This window comes from Manihot esculenta, chromosome 12 (genome assembly GCF_001659605.2).
Source record: "Manihot esculenta cultivar AM560-2 chromosome 12, M.esculenta_v8, whole genome shotgun sequence".
NCBI lineage: Eukaryota > Viridiplantae > Streptophyta > Magnoliopsida > Malpighiales > Euphorbiaceae > Manihot > Manihot esculenta.
The window spans coordinates 32516930-32533929 of record NC_035172.2 but is presented as its reverse complement, the minus strand read 5'-3'; the positions used below and the strand labels follow the sequence as shown (position 1 = coordinate 32533929).

The 17000-nt window shown below is 32.3% G+C and overlaps 1 protein-coding gene and 1 long non-coding RNA gene across 4 annotated transcripts; both read left to right on the top strand.

The window, feature by feature from the left end:
* Positions 1–795: 795 nt before the first annotated feature.
* LOC110628210 (auxin-responsive protein IAA9) lies at positions 796–7130 on the top strand. Of its 3 annotated transcripts, none has more exons than XM_021774755.2 (6): positions 796–968; positions 1979–2655; positions 2739–2965; positions 4622–4763; positions 5785–5846; positions 6690–7130. In XM_021774755.2, exons 2-6 carry the CDS (start codon positions 1985–1987, stop codon positions 6782–6784), a joined length of 1197 nt encoding a protein of 398 aa, XP_021630447.1. In that variant the 5' UTR covers positions 796–968; positions 1979–1984; the 3' UTR covers positions 6785–7130. The 3 variants fall into 3 exon arrangements, with proteins under 3 accessions (XP_021630447.1, XP_021630445.1, XP_021630448.1); XM_021774753.2 differs by having other exon boundaries at positions 804–968; positions 1946–2655; XM_021774756.2 differs by lacking the exon at positions 6690–7130 and adding an exon at positions 6316–6600 and having other exon boundaries at positions 809–968; positions 1946–2655.
* Positions 7131–8518: 1388 nt separating this feature from the next.
* Positions 8519–15004, top strand: LOC110628071. The gene is made up of 3 exons (XR_002489955.2): positions 8519–8653; positions 13760–13865; positions 13960–15004. It is a non-coding gene; the product is annotated as an uncharacterized LOC110628071 (long non-coding RNA).
* The last annotated feature ends 1996 nt before the right edge of the window (positions 15005–17000 follow it).

Below are 17000 nucleotides of genomic sequence, written 5' to 3'. Positions count from 1 at the left end.
ACAATATAAAAGTTAACAATTACAGAGACAAATATATGCTATTTTTATATAATTATTCTTGAATTTTAAATAATTTTTTATACTCACTTTATTCTTTAATTTACTTACTTAACTGTCGGAGTGACTATAATAAACACTAACCATCTTATATTTTCTTTCTTATAAAATTAACTAATCACAATATAGTTTTATTTTCACCATATAAAATAGGTCAAAAGAATATTTTACGAACTACTTCTTCTTATTCAAACAAATAAAAGAAAAATAATTTTTTATTCACTTTTATTTTCTTTTCCCAAAAAAATTTTCCAAACATAATGTAAATTTCAAGTATATATTAAGATTTTTTTTTTCGATGTATAATTAAGAAATATGACAATACAAAAAGAAAAAGGTATGTACACCTTAAGTAGGACATATTAGTCATTAAAGTGAATAAGGGTAAAGTCGACATTTGACTTCCAAGCCACGCTTGCGCCAAAAAGCAGGAATCTGAAACCAGAAACCATCTTTTAACTCTTTCAAGTACTTTGTCTCCAAAAAAAGGAAGAAATTGAAAAAGGAAAAATAAAAACAAAGGGACAAATGACAGTGACGGATAAAATATTCCTCCGTTTAAAACAAGATCAACGGTTCAGATATCACCCATGAAAACAAATGTCAGCCGTTCGATCCATTACCTCGCCCAGATCGGCGCAGGTAAAAACGACCAGGCCCCAGTTTAGGGAGACTTTCGAGAAAATAGCAGAGACTTTTGGTGTCTAATTTCCTTTTTGCCCTTTTGGCCTTTTAACTAAGTGCCTCGGCCGAAGCCTTTGTTGCTTTCTGCTCGATGGAAGGACCCTGAGTCTAAGTTTGAGCTCTCTCTCTCTGTTGTTCGTCGCCGGCAGTTGCTGCATTTTCTAGTGAATTTTGAAAGTGTTTGCTGTTCTTCGTCTTCTTCTTTCTCTGATTTCTTAGTTTTTCAGGTACGTGTTTTTGAAACTCAAGGACCTGATTTAGTTTCTCATTTTTGTTTATTTAATTATTTGTTTTCCTTTTCAAGTTGGTTTTGCTTCTAAGTTTAGTTCTTCTCTACTGAGATCTTGTTTCTGTTTCAGTTCTCTGGTAAATGTTGTTAGTCTCTCCTTCTCCATTTTCTTTTTATTTAATTTTTGTTTTGAGAGACAGGTTGGTGTCTTAATGTGTTATGCTTTTTTTTTTTTGTATTTATTTGCATTTTCCATTAATTTTAAATGAAGATCTCTTGAATTGAAGATTTTTATCGTTCGATTTTTTTTTCTGTATGTTTCTGTGGAATCTGTTTGGTTTTTGGTTGCTGGAAAACTCGAGTAAAAAATGAAGCTGAAATTTCATGCACTAAACTGGGAAAAAAAACAAAAATAGAAAATCTTCCCTCATTTTTGAAAGGAATATAGATAAAGCGCGGTTGACCTCCGTTTATATGACACTCATGTATTTATTAGCGAACCCACCTGACCGGCTGACGCTGACCCCAGGCCCGGTATTAATCCCTGGTACTTGAGGTGCTTTTTGTAATCGTAACCCGCCATAACTCGAGCACTGAGTGAAACCGGGGATGGCCGGGTCAGTAACGCGGGGGTGTAGTAGTTTGCGTTGAGGTCGTTTCGGCTCTAATGGCTAAAGAAACGACAAGCCAATTTTTTCTGTCCCTGTTTTTCCTTTAGGTCACTGCTCTATACATTTTTCCGTGCTCCAAAACGGCCGATAATTGATGATTAGGTAATCTTTTGGCCGGTATTGTGTTTTATTGTTATGGCAAGATCATGGTTATTAATTTTATATTTGAACTCAATTTTCTGGTGTCTATAAAATTCAGACGTTTCATTTAGATTTTTTTCCCATTCTAATTTCTTGGGCTAGTATTATTTATCGGGGGAATGAATCATAAATATTGACTTTGGATTTGACTCAATCTAAGCAGACAAATAAAACCTAAAGAGACTAATCTGTGAAGGTGGTGATGTCTCCACCTCTGCTGGGTCTTGAGGAAGAGGGGCAGAGCGATATTTCTTTAGTGGCCTCTTCGACATCCATTGATTGTATCCCTCAGAATGGCTGTGGTTTGAAAGAACGTAACTATCTGGGTTTGTCAGATTGCTCTTCAGTTGACAGCTCTGCTGTCCCAAGCTTATCTGAGGAGAATAAGAATAATCTAAATTTGAAGGCTACTGAGTTGAGGCTTGGTCTTCCTGGATCTCAATCTCCTCAAAGAGAAGATTTTTCCTTGCTGAGTACAGGGAAACTTGATGAGAAGCTGCTGTTTCCGATGCTTCCTTTGAAGGATGGAATTGGCTCATCATCACAGAAGCATATTGTTTCAGGCAACAAAAGAGGATTTTCTGACACTATGGATGGATTTTCGGAGGTTAAGGGTTCTTTGTATTCGGAAAAGAATTGGCTGTTTCACTCTGCTGGGACCGAGTCTGACTCTCCACAATCTATGGGTCATGGGAAGTTTCCTGCTAGTTCTGGGATAAATGTTAGGCTACCATCTAGACCTGCTGGGGCTCAATCAGCCATGATGAAAGAGGTGTCACAGAAAGGGTTAAATGACCAGTCTCAGGCTGCCAATGGAGCCAACCTGAATCAGACTAGTAGTCCTAACAACAGCAGCAGTGCCCCTGCTGCCAAGTGAGTGCAAATAAATGGTTCTTTGGAGAGAAAAAAGGACTCATTGTTGGTGATGACTGGTTTTGATTTCATGTTTCTTGCAGGGCACAGGTTGTTGGCTGGCCCCCAGTTAAGTCATTTATGAAGAACACATTAGTCACCTCTTCAAAGAACAATGATGAAGTTGATGGAAAACCTGGTCCTGGTACTCTTTTTGTCAAGGTCAGCATGGATGGTGCTCCTTATTTGAGGAAGGTAGATCTTAGAACCTACTCCACTTATCAAGAACTCTCGTGTGCTCTTGAGAAGATGTTCAGCTGTTTTACTATAGGTAAGCTATCATTACATGTTCAACTGTATGGTAATTTATGGTTAATAATTTGACAAATAGGAATAGACTTGGCAAGGTTCAGTTACAGCTCTGAACTGGACTGGCACAAGCTGTGTCACTCGTTTATGGGCTTGGATTGGCCTTGGACCTTTTATAGAGGCCTGATTTTGGTCCCTCAGCTAACCCTGAACCAGAACCTTCTATTCCAGATTGGTTCAAATTAAAAAAGGAATAGCAATTGGAAGAGCAAGAAGGTGCCTTATGGCCCAACTTGCGTGTGCCATGTGGCTTGTGCAGGGGGTGGCACACGGCAGTTTTTCTTTCCAGTTAGCAGTGCTCCCTCCTTTAAATTCCTTCTCCCCAATGGTCAAGATGTTGGCCCTCCAGTTTTCTTTTCTTTTTTGTTTTTTAATAGTGGAAAAGGACAATTTTTTACTAATGGGCTTTAGATTGGTGGTATTGGTGTCGTCTTCAGGGCGATGAGGTCTCGAGGTCTTGAGTTCGGGTCTTAGTTGGAGTGAACTATACCAAAAAAAAAAAAAGGGCAATTTGTGTTCCTTATAACAGTCAAAACCCAAAACAGCTAGTTTTTAGGGCATTTTGAGAATATAAAAATTTATTCCTTTCCTATAAATGCCACAGATTTCACATTTCCTTTCAATTTTCTGTCTCAACTTTAATATTTTCCACCCTCTAGTAACTTTTTTTTGAGTGCCTAATTTTGGGCTCCCTCCCTCTCTCTCTCTCTCTCTCTCTCTCTCTCTCTCTAAATAAAAAGAGAAATGGTGGATCCATTCTAAAACTTATGCAAAACCCAAACATGTCTAAAATTGGAACCACCATTGAATTGGACCAAACCTGGCCCAAAACCATCCAGAACTGCGTTGTGTCATTGTAGTTTTAGTTCACTTCCCTTAAGGTCTATTTAGTTTAACTATTGAATACAACTGATAACTAATAGCTAATTGCAGCTAATAAATCCTAAGCGTTTGGTAAATTATGTCTCGCTATTGCTATTAATATATAAAATGACAAATAAGGATATATATCATATTATTTATTCATTACTAAAATATACAAGTAATTAATAGTTTATTATATAATATGTACAAGATTTAAAATATAAATAATAAAATATAATTTATTTTTTATGTATATGCATATTTTTATCATGTAAGCATAATCAGTATGACTAATTTAAATTTGCTTTGTAATATATGTGTGTGTGTGTGTGTTTATTTTATAAGTCCAAATAATTTATTGATATATAAAATTAATTTGGAGACAATTTTTCTAATTAGTATGTATTAAAGAGATAATGTAGTATAAATAAAAAATAAAGTCCCATCAACTATCTTCTGATAAGAAAAGGCTTTAAAGTTAGAGCTAATAGGCTACCTATTAGCTATTAGCGGTCTTTTAAAAGAGTTTACCAAATCTATACATTAGTTGTTTGTGAGCTTATTAGCTATCAATTGTATTAAAAAGATAAATCAATCACCTTCTTAATTAATTCTGAGCTGTCAGATCCTTTCTGGCCTGGCCCAGTGGCTGGTTCTATATAGGAGACTAGGAGTAAAATGCCTGAGTCATGCAAAAAGAAGATGATCTATTTCAGTGTGGACATGGTTACTACAGTTTTCATTTTAATTTCAGGTCAATGTGGATCTCATGGAGTTCCTGGGAAGGAAAAGCTAAGTGAGAGTAAGTTGAGGGATCTTTTGAATGGATCAGAATATGTGCTTACATATGAGGATAAGGATGGTGACTGGATGCTTGTAGGGGATGTACCATGGGAGTAAGTTTTGTCTATATGTGATTCTTTTTTCATCATTTCCTTTTTAATGAAAGTGATTTAGATCTTCACTTCCAATATTAGTGCTAAAGTTCTATGCTATATGATATTGTACATGTGAAAGTGAAACCTTTCAAAAGCATATTGTATATATGGTGTATGTGGAGGGACTGGCTTTATCTTTCATCTACTTGTAATATTAGTTGAATTGATTATGCAAGCTTTTTTTTTTTTTTTTGTCGAAGGATTATGCAAGCTGATCCTGCCATTGTTTTTAGGTAAAATGAATAATTGAATGAAGGATTTTTAATTCTAATTATCTGATTTGTTTGTATGCTAGATAGTAATAGTCTAATTTGTTCTCATGGACAATTAATTGTATAAAAATTTTAAACTCTAGTCAAAGATGTGATTCCTTATACTATTTCTTTAATATTTAATGTTATGTACCCTCAAAAGTGGGTAGAAGTCCAAAGAACAAATAACGATTGTCTCTTCAAAATCAATATTATGGCATTATGGATTCTCTCAAAAATCCCGAGAGCAGTCTGTTCATTTAGATGTTCTTCAGCAAAAATCATGATAAGAAAAAGTGGTTTTGCTTTCTATAGATTTATTGAACTCATGAAATCATTTTTGGTATTCTTCTAGAGGTGGGGTCACATCTTCAGGCATTTATATCATGATTTTTTTGGGTGCTTTTGAATCTGCGTCAAGACATGTTGGTTGTGGCCTTGTTTGTTAGTATTCCCAGGTTAAATCAAGTTATTTTATGCTGGTGTTTTGTCGTCAAGTACATGAATTCATGATAATGACTAAATGTGTTTGCATATTTTATATAATAACATGTGAATAATGGCTGATTTGAATGAGTGCATTACATCATGTACTAAAGTTGCTTGGTATGAACATGATATTGGTTTGCTTAATAGATGCAACACATTGGAACCTTGCTTCCTGGAATGAGTTGCATTTTATAATCAAAAGATTGCCTGATAAACTTCTCATTTTTATTTTGCCACAGGATGTTTATTGACACATGCAAGAGATTAAAGATAATGAAGAGCTCTGAGGCGATTGGCTTAGGTACGCTATCTTTTTTAATCTAATGGATTAAGGAACAAATGTAAAGTGGAATGTCAATTCCAGCTGGGGTTAGTGGACTCATTACTCAGTCCCTTCCCAAAAAAATAGGGAAAATAGGATTGATATACTGTTAGGAAAGAAACTTATTTTATGGTTACAGGAAATTTGTGTGCATTGATTTGTGTTGACAACTTTACGTGCGCGAAGACTGGAGTGATTTGAATGGTAATGATGGATAAGAGTTCTAGCTTTGTAGGTATTGTCTTCAGAGTGTCATATACTTAGTAAAATAGCAGCATTAGACAGCTGAGACTATCATTATCAGTAATTTGCTATTGTGTTTGAAGAGTAACTTTCTTTTTCATTTGGTTATCACCTCAGTATCATTCTTGGTGCTTTTGTTATCATCGTTCTTTAAGAATTGGTGTTCCTACAGCTCTTAGCTTCCTTTTTTTTATCTGATGCATAGCTCCCAGAGTAATGGAGAAATCCAAGATGAAGGCCTAGGCAAGGGACTCACATGATTGTTGATATGGTTCAGATGCAACACCTGATTTATGTTTTGATTGCATAAAGAAGTGCCTGTTAGTTTATATGCTTATTTGAAGCCTGATAAAAGAGAAAGGTTTACGGCTTTAATATATCTATATAGGAGTTGAGTTTTTTTAAATGTTGTGTATTTGATGACTGATGAATCAAAAGATGATTCGATATTGTGATTCAACTTCTGGTTTTATTGATTGTATTGTGATGATATCGGTTTCGCTACATTTGGGATTTATCCTGACAAATTGTGGGCACTGAATCCTATCGGGCCTAAGAGTTAGAGCTTTATAAATGCAGGGCAACCAAGTAGCCAAGATTCTGGCTTTGTCTTACTTTCAAAGTTACAGGACCGAGTTACAGGGATGGGTGTAATTGACCCACTGAGACTTTGAGTCGTAACTTGAACTATCTCGATCAGGAAACTTCTTACATACATCAGGGTGTATACACTCTGACCGGTAAATTATTAAAGTGATGGTGGACTTTGCTACAATATATAGTTGGTTTCAATACGCAATATGTTTTATTGATTTCTTATTGGTTAGGTGTGTATATACCCTAACCAACTACAAGAAAGGCAAATGGGATTGGAATTAGGGATCTAAGCTTTGGGGTGGCCATGTGTTTGAGGTAAGCCAAGTCCAAGTTTCTGGGATGGAACCTGCTGGTTATTGATAAAGCCATTACTTTAGTTTTATGCAAATGAGATCTTGGGACTTTGCCAATTTTCCTTGTCAAGTGAATATGAGATGGTCCATAGTTGTAGAATTTTTTTTTTTTGAAATAGTCCATAGTTGCAAAATTTAAAACGATATTTATCCAAAACTAATTCAATTTTTTTTTTTCATATGTTTGTTGTACGTCTTTAATTATAAAAAAAAATGCATTTTGGTTAATAATAATAATAATAATAACTAACAGAAGTGAGATTTAAGGGGTTGTCCACTTTTTTAACCTATAAATCGATTATTATAATTTTATTTTATTTTATTTTATTTTATTTTTAAAAATTTTTTTAAAATGTATTTTAATTTTTAATAAATTTTAATATATATAAGATGAATATAATTATAATATTAATAAAAAATATATTTTTTAATATATATATATATATATATATAAATAAAGGGAATAAAAATAATGAGATGAAAGGGAATATTATTTATATCTCTGAATCACGTATAACATTCATATTAATTCAAGTTTTAATTTTATTGGGAAGAATTTTATATAATAATAATTACATTGTATTAATTCAAAAGGCTTGTTCTAAGAATTTTATGAGAGATTTAATTTCGAAAACAAATTTGAGAATATGTTTATATAAATATTTACAGAAGATGTGACCATAATACTATTTAAATTAAAAATTATATGGTTTTTAAATATAATTTATAAATATATGTATAATTTAGCCTTTTAGAATTTAGAAATAAAAAAATTGGATTTAATTGAAATGTTATTTTGAACTTTCACGTTGATACGTTATCTTTAAATTTTTTAATAAATTATTAACCTAGCATTAAGTTAGAGATAGTATTAGAATAAAGTAAATACTCTACCAACACATGAGGATTAGTTTATTTTATATTTTTATCTGTCTCAAATTATATAAATTTTTCTTTTTAAATATAAATTTATTGATTAAATTTGTTATATATCCCTATTTAATATACATGGAAAAAATAAAATTTATTAGTTTTAAAAATAAATTAATAATAAAATAATATGAGTGGAGATTATAATATAAAAGATAATTTTATATATTTTCCATTTTAAAATTATTGTTGTATTTTTTTATTTTATTATAATAATATAAAAATTAATTATTATAACTCTATTATTTTTATTTTTTAAAAAAATTCTAAAAATATGTTTTAATATTTAATAAAATTTAATATTTTTATAATTAAAAAATTAGTAAAAAAATTTATCTTTCTATATATATATATATATATATAAAAGCGAATAAAAATCAGAAATCAGAAACCATATTATTTAATATAAAAGAAAATAAAGCTGCGGTACTCTTTTAATAAATAATAGAAGAACAGTAAAATTATAGTAATTTTTAAAACAAAATTTTATAAAATTGATAAGTATTTTCAAAACAGTGGGAAAATTTTCGAATCGTCTGGGCCAATGACCAATCAAATTTCTTTTGATTCTCGAGGGAGACAAAGCTAGACAACGGGTAGTAGAGGGCTACATAATTCTTCTACTTCCCTTCGCTTCCGTTTCGTCTTCACTCAATCTAGCAGGTAAGACATTGCAGCAGACCTTGGTCTCACAGATCCAATGAATCGCTATCCAGTTACTTATATAGCTTATTACTTCGCAGCTCACACGATTTTCTCATCCATACACATAATTGATATGCCTCATTCTCTTCGTTTTGCTCAATCAATCTGTCTTGCATTACACATTGATCCTTATTGTAGATATTGGATTACGGTCTTTGCAGCAGTGACGAATTAGCAATTGAATTTTAGGTCTTATATTCATAATTTTTGAAGCTCAGGTGATGGTAATTTATTTCATCCATATGTAAATGAATTACTTATTTTTCAAGCAAATTAGCCATTGCTTAGGAGACATTCTTGTCAATCCATTGCTTGAAAAGAGGATGAACCTTCTGAAATCAATGAAGCTTTAAGCCTTTAAGCTGATGAGATGGATGAGTTATAAGGCGAAGTAGATTTAATTCGAAAGCAATCGTTATGTTTGAAAGTTAGCACCAATTGGGTGGTCTATATGATTGAAGGAACCATAAGAATGAGCGGAAACATTTATGTGGAATAAAGTATTGATTTGTGGTGTAAATGACGGGACTGGAGGCAACTAATGTATGGCGGTGGGTGTGTGGTTTGGGGCCATTGTATAATAAAAATAATGCAATAGTTTCTGCTTGTTATTGTGCTAGGATAGATATGAACACATATGAGTCTACATAACTAGAAAGTAGATGGATGGATAAAGTTTAAGTAAAATGACTATAATGGACAGTGAAGATCAACAGGAAAGAACAGAGAATGTACAGAAGGGTAGAAAATGTAAAATGCAATAACTTGGTGTCACTAGAACTGGGTAACAAACATATTTCAATCTCAATCTGAAGACTAGTATGATTTGGGAGCTAGTGCTTTTCTAAAATAGCAGTCAAACTGAAAGGTCAAGAAGTAGGTAAAATTTCCATTGTTGTTTCTTTATAGATAGATCAGTAGAGTAGAGTTACGTGTTGAAGATAATAGACAAATAGTCTACTTTGGTTGAAAGCATGTGATATTATTCATTTAGAAAATAACTTAGCTAATGCTAAGCGATGTTGTGAAAGAGAAGAAAACAAATGCCGTTGAGCCATTATTTAATTGCTGTTACTCAGGCATATGTACCAAGACTGGAAGTCTTAATTCCAAAAGATCTATGTACCTCTTTGACTGACAATTCCCAATAAGCACTGTCACACATGGGGTTTGCTACCTTGTCATGAGCCTTTAAGAACTATTATATGTAGATTTTTTTATCATAATAATTCTTTAGTTGTTTATAGTGATGTGAAAATAATCTTGAATGCTAAGAAGGTAAGAGTTTCATTTTAAGCTGAATAAACTTTAAAGAAGGGGAAAAGTATTGTTCTATCATACTAATTTTCTTGAATTTATCTGAGTTTATATTTAGATTGATGCTCCCTGTTGTTTGGTATAGCATGGGCAAGCCCATAAGAAAGCAAATAATTAGAATGGAGATTAGATTGGAAAAGCAAAGCAGTTTGAAAGAAACTAACTGGTAGTTGTTGTTTATTGCAAAACAATCTGTTTAGCTATTTAAATTGTTGTCATATTCAGGCATATGGTACTCTTAGGATCTCTAAAGATACTTGATTAGCTGCTGAAATTAGGATACTAATTAGCTTAATTAGTTGCTATAAGTATTGTTTCTTGTATATCTTCTTTTTTAGTGTATTCTGTAAATCATATATAAACCCCAATCAGGTTGAGGGAATAATCAAGCTTCTCTTTACACAAATCTCTTTTCTTCTTCTTATTCTTCAAGTATGATAATTAATCTTGAGTGTATTGAGAAACTGGGAGGTATGTCTATTGTTATCACACCTCAGTGATAGCTTTGGTAGTTAGGTTATATTGTCTTTGTTTTTACATTATGTTTGTTCTTCATCCATGTCTTTCTGAAGCAGTAGCTTGACACTTAAGCCTTTGATCATGAGTAGATGCATTTCTATTGCACTTTATATAGAGTCTAAATGTATCTTTAAGTCTCCTCAATGCTATTTTAAGGACATTCACTACTTTCTTTTCATTGTTTCTATGTTTTCTATACAGATGATTGCCCAAATTTTTTTGTTTTACAAGTGTTGGAAAGATTAGTTACTTTCTTATTGCAATTAACGTTTGAAGTAATTTACCAAACAGGCCATCTCATGGGGAGTAAGATTGCAACTAATTTACCAGTTTGTTCTATATAGTTCAAGAGCGGTTGGCTAATTAACTAAATCTAAGTTGTTATCTAAATTGGTATAGTTGACATGTATCTTGATGTGTAAAATTATTTTACTACAAGCTTATATGAGAATGCTGACAATGTGTTAAATGGTAAGTTAAGTTATGATCTTTTGATATATTTTTAGAGCTATCACTGCATATGTTGGATTTGAATTCTTACAGCATTAGAGGGGTTAAGTCAAATGTTTGTTACTCTAAGTATGAAACATCAATTTATTTAAAAATACAGCCAACCATTTTTTGAAGTCAATCAGTTGTTTGATCTGTCTTATTAGATGGTTTGAGATCCTTGATTCCAGCAACCACTGAGAGAATGGAAAAGTCTAATCATAAGCAACTATTTTCAGTTGATAATATCTCTATTAGGGTTGTACTTGCAGCTGGGAAAGGTGATGGAGATCATAGATTCATGTCATTCTTTTGATTGCGGGAAGTAAACTGATTTGATATTTTCCAGTAGAAATTATTGTTTTCAGTACAATCATATGGCATGATTATTTCCTTGTTCCAAAACCCATACATTTCCGGTTTATGCTAAGAGTTCTCTGGTTAACAGGATATCCTATTCTATTCTGCAAACTGACCTTAAGAATAAATATTCAGTATCTTTTCTGGTTATTTAATCAGATCCTGCAATTCATGAAAAGTATTGACTCTCCTCCTATGGATAGTGTACTCTCTTGTGCTGAATACTTTGGTTGAAATTTCATTTTCAATGTTGGATTTAAAAAGTGCAAGTCATAATCTCAGATTTGTCACTACAGTTACAATGTGTTGTGTATCAAACTAGTACTTGTTATGCTTACACATTGCTATGCTATCTGAAAATTCCCTCTGCAATTCATCATATTATTATGCCTGATGTGACCATTATCTGAATTTGATTATATTGCCTTTGACTTTAACACACGATTAACTTCTTGCATTGCCAATACTATTATCCCTGTGATATTGCCATGTATACTTTTGCAAACCATTAGTAGAGGTGTTAGACTCATTGGCTCTTTGCTGCTTAAAATAGTGCTAGCTTAATTATGAGAATTGCCATTATATATTCATAAAATCAATTGTCCAATGTCATTATTGTTCTGAGTAGATTGAGCATAATGTTTTGTTGATATAAATCATATAAAGTTGGATGTCATATGATGTTGCTGTCCTCCAAGGAGGCAGAACCTCCACCTATTAGTAGCCCCCCACCCCCACTCCCAAAAAAAAAAGCCTCCTTCCCCCATTTCTAGATTTTCAGCTTATTCTCCTTTTCATTACTAGAGTAGCATCCTACAGAAAACACTAAGATAATGGCAAAAAAGTTGTAATGGGGAGTGTGTGGGGCCTTGATGACTCTTGCAAGAAGCAAGCATCATCCTTTATTTCCCCACTATCAGATGACTATGCTTCAAATAACCGTCCTGATAGACCACTCTAGATTTACCCTGATAATAGGTAAACATAATCATTTTAGATCATTTCAGAATAGTTATGCAATAAAATTGTAACTTTAGGGGTTTTTTCCCCCTTTTTTTTTGTGGGGGGTCCTTTTTTTTCCAGAGAAGATAGACTTCACTCTTTTTAGGCCATTCAACAAAATTCTAGTAGTTGGGGGGGGGTCTCATTGCTTTCTAATTGACTTTGTGGTATGCTAGGTTTTTGTAGTTCTCTTTCCTCGTAGATTTCTGTTTCACAACTGGTGGGTGTGTATTTCTCTTACTGGCGTAGGTTGAGAAAAGGCAAGCTAGAACTAGCTTGCTTGAAATTTATTTCATTTCCTCATTTCGGGACTGTGTTTAGGTAAAACTGGCCTGGTATGTTCTATAAGCTTTTGTCTGTTCTGTTAATTGAAAACTGCTTATGGAAGAGAAACTCTTTTCTAGTTTTTGCCTTTCATTTTTTTCTGCTTTTAGTGGACTTTATTTCTATGATGTTGATAGCTTTCACTTTGAGGTTTGAATATTGTTTTCTTTGAGAAAGTTGGACCTGAAATCAAATATTAATTAGATTTGAGTTATTGGGAAAGTGGAGTAGTTAATGAAGTTGGCTGTAATTATTAATTAAATGGTGGAGAAAAGCTGTAACATTTAATGAATTCTTTTGTCATGATAGATTCCATATAAATTTCTTTCTTTCTAAGCAGTCCGTTTCTTACTGTGGTTTGTGACTCCAGTCATAGCCATAGGCATGTAATTTTTAGCATAGGTGACTTTAAAACCAAAGATTTGTTACCCATTAACCGATAAAACTCAAATATTCCAAGTTCACATTGAGAATACTTTTGGGGCAAACTTCAAATCAATAGAATTTACTATACCCAGTTCAATATTGATTTCCTATGATTTTAAGACACATGCACTTCCACACATAAAAACTATTGCTCTGTGTGTGTGATAAAGTAACAATTTTGAATGGCCAAGAAAAACATGTAGAAAATTCATGTTTCCATGGTTTCATGTATTGAATTACCATATCATTTGTTGGCCATGAAATCTCCATATATGTTTCGCATTAGTGGACACTTGAAAAGAGGTTTGGAGGAAAAGAAAAACATATCCAGTCATGATAGCTTGGCCATCACTTTCCTAATTCTATTACAACTATAGACTCTTAACATAGGCATTTTGAATTGCAACTTGCTAACAGCCATATAAGTCATTTTCGAGCATCTACTAGGCAACAATTCATTGTAAGTGCTTGATATGACATTTCAACATTGTATTATTGTGTCCTCCAACTTGTACTTATCTTTTACTAGATGTTGATTTCCTTTGTCTGATATTGAGACGTGACTATGATTTTACTTACCAATTCTGAGATTATCTCTTGATTGAGAATTTGAATTTTCTGATACAGGACAGGAAAATATATGGATAAGAATTATTAATATTTTGTTAAACATTTCGGTGACTAGACTGCGTCTTCTTGTCTGCTTCTGGCTTCTTCCCATGTGCTCACTATGGTAAGTAAGAAGGTAGCTGCTTCCTCTTCACTAACTACACAAGAGCAAAGATGAAAATATTATCTTAATTTGATTTTTCTTTTTAAAATTGCAGTCTACTGGGGTGAGTATAAAGAAACTGTGTCCACTATCTACTCAGTCTAGAGCTACATTTGTGCTCTAAATTTTGGACAAGTATAACTAAATTCCTCAATAGAATGTGGACAACTTGTGGGTGTCCCTCAACTCTGTCACTCATTAATTCAGGAAAAAAGATAGCAATGAATGCCATTGACCTTCACGTATGTGCCCTATGCTGCCACATCTCCTGTTTATGATTCAGTGAGAGTATGATAGATGCCTACTTTGAATCTTATTGGCAGCACATTTCTTTAACAAAAGGTCTCTTGTGTTCTTCTCCTATAGCTCCACGTTTCTCTGCTAGCCACCACCCCATCTTTCAGTTCAAAGAACTGAATGATCCTTAAGAGTTTGATGTAGAAATGTAGGCTCATTGAAGCACATTCATCAATATCCCATTTATTCTTCCAACTGGAAATGGTCCTCTATTGCGTCATTTTAGCATTTAGTACAAGTTTTAGGTTTATTTTGAAGTGACAACGTGGATGACTACCTAATGAAGATCTGATAGGAAAGATGTTGAATCCTAATCAAAATAGATTTGAAATAAGACGGTGTGGGTTGGTTTCTCCAATGCTTCTTCAATTTTTAGCAGTTCCTATGTGAATGAGATATGAAAAATGAGCTGATGAACTACTTAGTGAATTTAGTGAATGGTTAAGCATGTAGTTGGTTATTTTGGTCCAAGGCAAAAAGGACAATACCAAGAAATTCAACCCCCTTAATGTTACTGGTCCATCGAAGTACGACCTTCAGAAATTTGAAATGCAATTCAATTATTTCTTGTGGTGGAGGGACCAAAAATAATCACAAAAAGATAAAAAAAATAAAATTCTAGTCTCCTCTAGGTACTCTGCATTGTAGCCGCAATGTTATTGATAGAAAAGCAATGTACGTGTTAGAAAATTTCAATGTAATCTTGAGATGTAACAGATTTTGAAGTGAAAATGTACCCAAAAAGAATATTGAAGTGAAATTTGTCCTAGTTTACACAAATTTTCAAATCATGGCATAATTTAATGATATTGATAATTTTTAGCTAAAAAATTAAATTTACCTTAAATTATATAACGAGTAAAAAAATATTAAATTTCATTTTTCAATATAAATTTATTTTTGAATTATCAATAAATTTTTAAATTAAAAAATAATATTAAGCATTTTTAACCTCAATAAATAGTTTAAAGACAAATTTGATATTTTGCATAATTTTCCCCTGGCCTTTGATCATGGGCTTGGATATTTAAGCTGCTTATTAAATTAAATTACAATTAAAATTTTTTTATGGTTTTGTTTTATATACATCAAACATGAATTTCATTCAAAGGGTATTATATATTAATAATAAAATATATATTAATATATTATTAGTAAGGTATATGTATATAGTTAGTGGGGGATTGTAGCAGCTATGAGTTGATGGCATGTGCCCCAATAATGTCAACCACTCAACCACCAACCAAAGGCAAATTCCCCCTTATATAATTATTATTATACTCCATTATTTAGTTTGTGGAACTTATTACTCCTCTCCTCTTCTTCCTTATCCATGTGACTTTACCTAATTTTTATGGTAGTTTGATCGAATCTCCATGTAACTAATTGCTAATCATGCATCAAAAGAAATTCAAAACAATAAAATTTTTAAAAAATAAATAAATAGAAATACAAATCCTCTTATTTGTTTAAGAAACATTAGTAGTTATTGTTGTGTCAGTTTATGCCATATCCATTTGGGCATGTGAGGTTGAGGCCGAAGCAAATTTGGTCAGCACCATGATTGGTTTCTGTCCTTATGGTAAGATTCATAGTCTCATACTCTTTCTTTATTTTGCTTTTGGCTTGCACTCGGGTTTGTGTTTTTAAAAATATTCTTATGTTAACTACCTAAAATTCTTTTATATTTAGTTCGATTTGATAGAATGACTAAAAATATATATATAATTCATGATATTTATGTTTAAATTTTTATTTTTTCATTTTTTATTAAAAAAAAAAATCTCTCTTATGGTTCTTTAATTATTTTAAGATATGCCCAATTAACAAATTAGAACAAGAAGAATGAGTTTTGATGGAAATAAGAAAAATCTAAATCTTGTTGTAAAATAAAATTTTGAATCGCATATTTTTTTTTAAAAGATGCAAATCTTTATACTTAATAAAAATAGAATAATGCGTTATTTTCATTATAATAGTAGATTGACCTCAAAGTACCCTATATTCCTGGTACTTTTGATGATTTGCACAATCTCTCATACTCCAAAGCAGAGAATTTAGAAAACTATTGATTTGAAGAAAGCATTCTAAAGGCATGGCCATGGTGATTAGGCTTCACTTAGATCTAAGCATAGATTGTAGAAGGCCATCCACTTTGCTCAATTTGGTTGCTTAAAAATTCCAATTAATTAAATTCTTTGCGGATCTATCATATGGAGTGTATCCCTATTTCATGTGCTAAGTGGTTTTCTTTTACTATTTTTAAATAAAGGGCACTCATACATGTTAATGGGTTTGATTTGATATGCCCTCATTTGAAAAGACTTTAAAATTAACACTAATGTCATTGTTTTCAAAAAGGATCTAAGAGTAGTCATGTCCCTTCTCTTTCATCTATAGTTTGAGATAAAGAATATTTAGTGCAGCCGAATACTGTGATTGATTAAAGAAAAAAAAAAATATGAGATGGTCAGTGTGTACGACAATTAGTCACTCTAGCACTCAAATCAGTAAATTAAAAAATATGGCGAATATGACGAATATAAAACTTGAAAATAATTGTATAAAAAATTATATACGTTTGTTTTTGTGATAATCTCCCTTTATACTATAATAGAATAGAGTTGAATATAATATTTTTTGATAATTGGGCGACGATACAATGTGTCAATTGATAAAGGATCTCGTCGGACTAACTGATCGGAAATTCCGTTATTATATGCGTAACGGAAGTATGTTGATTTATGTTTGTTAACGATAACTTCATATCAAGACTCGACTTATCTATGAGAGGGTAAA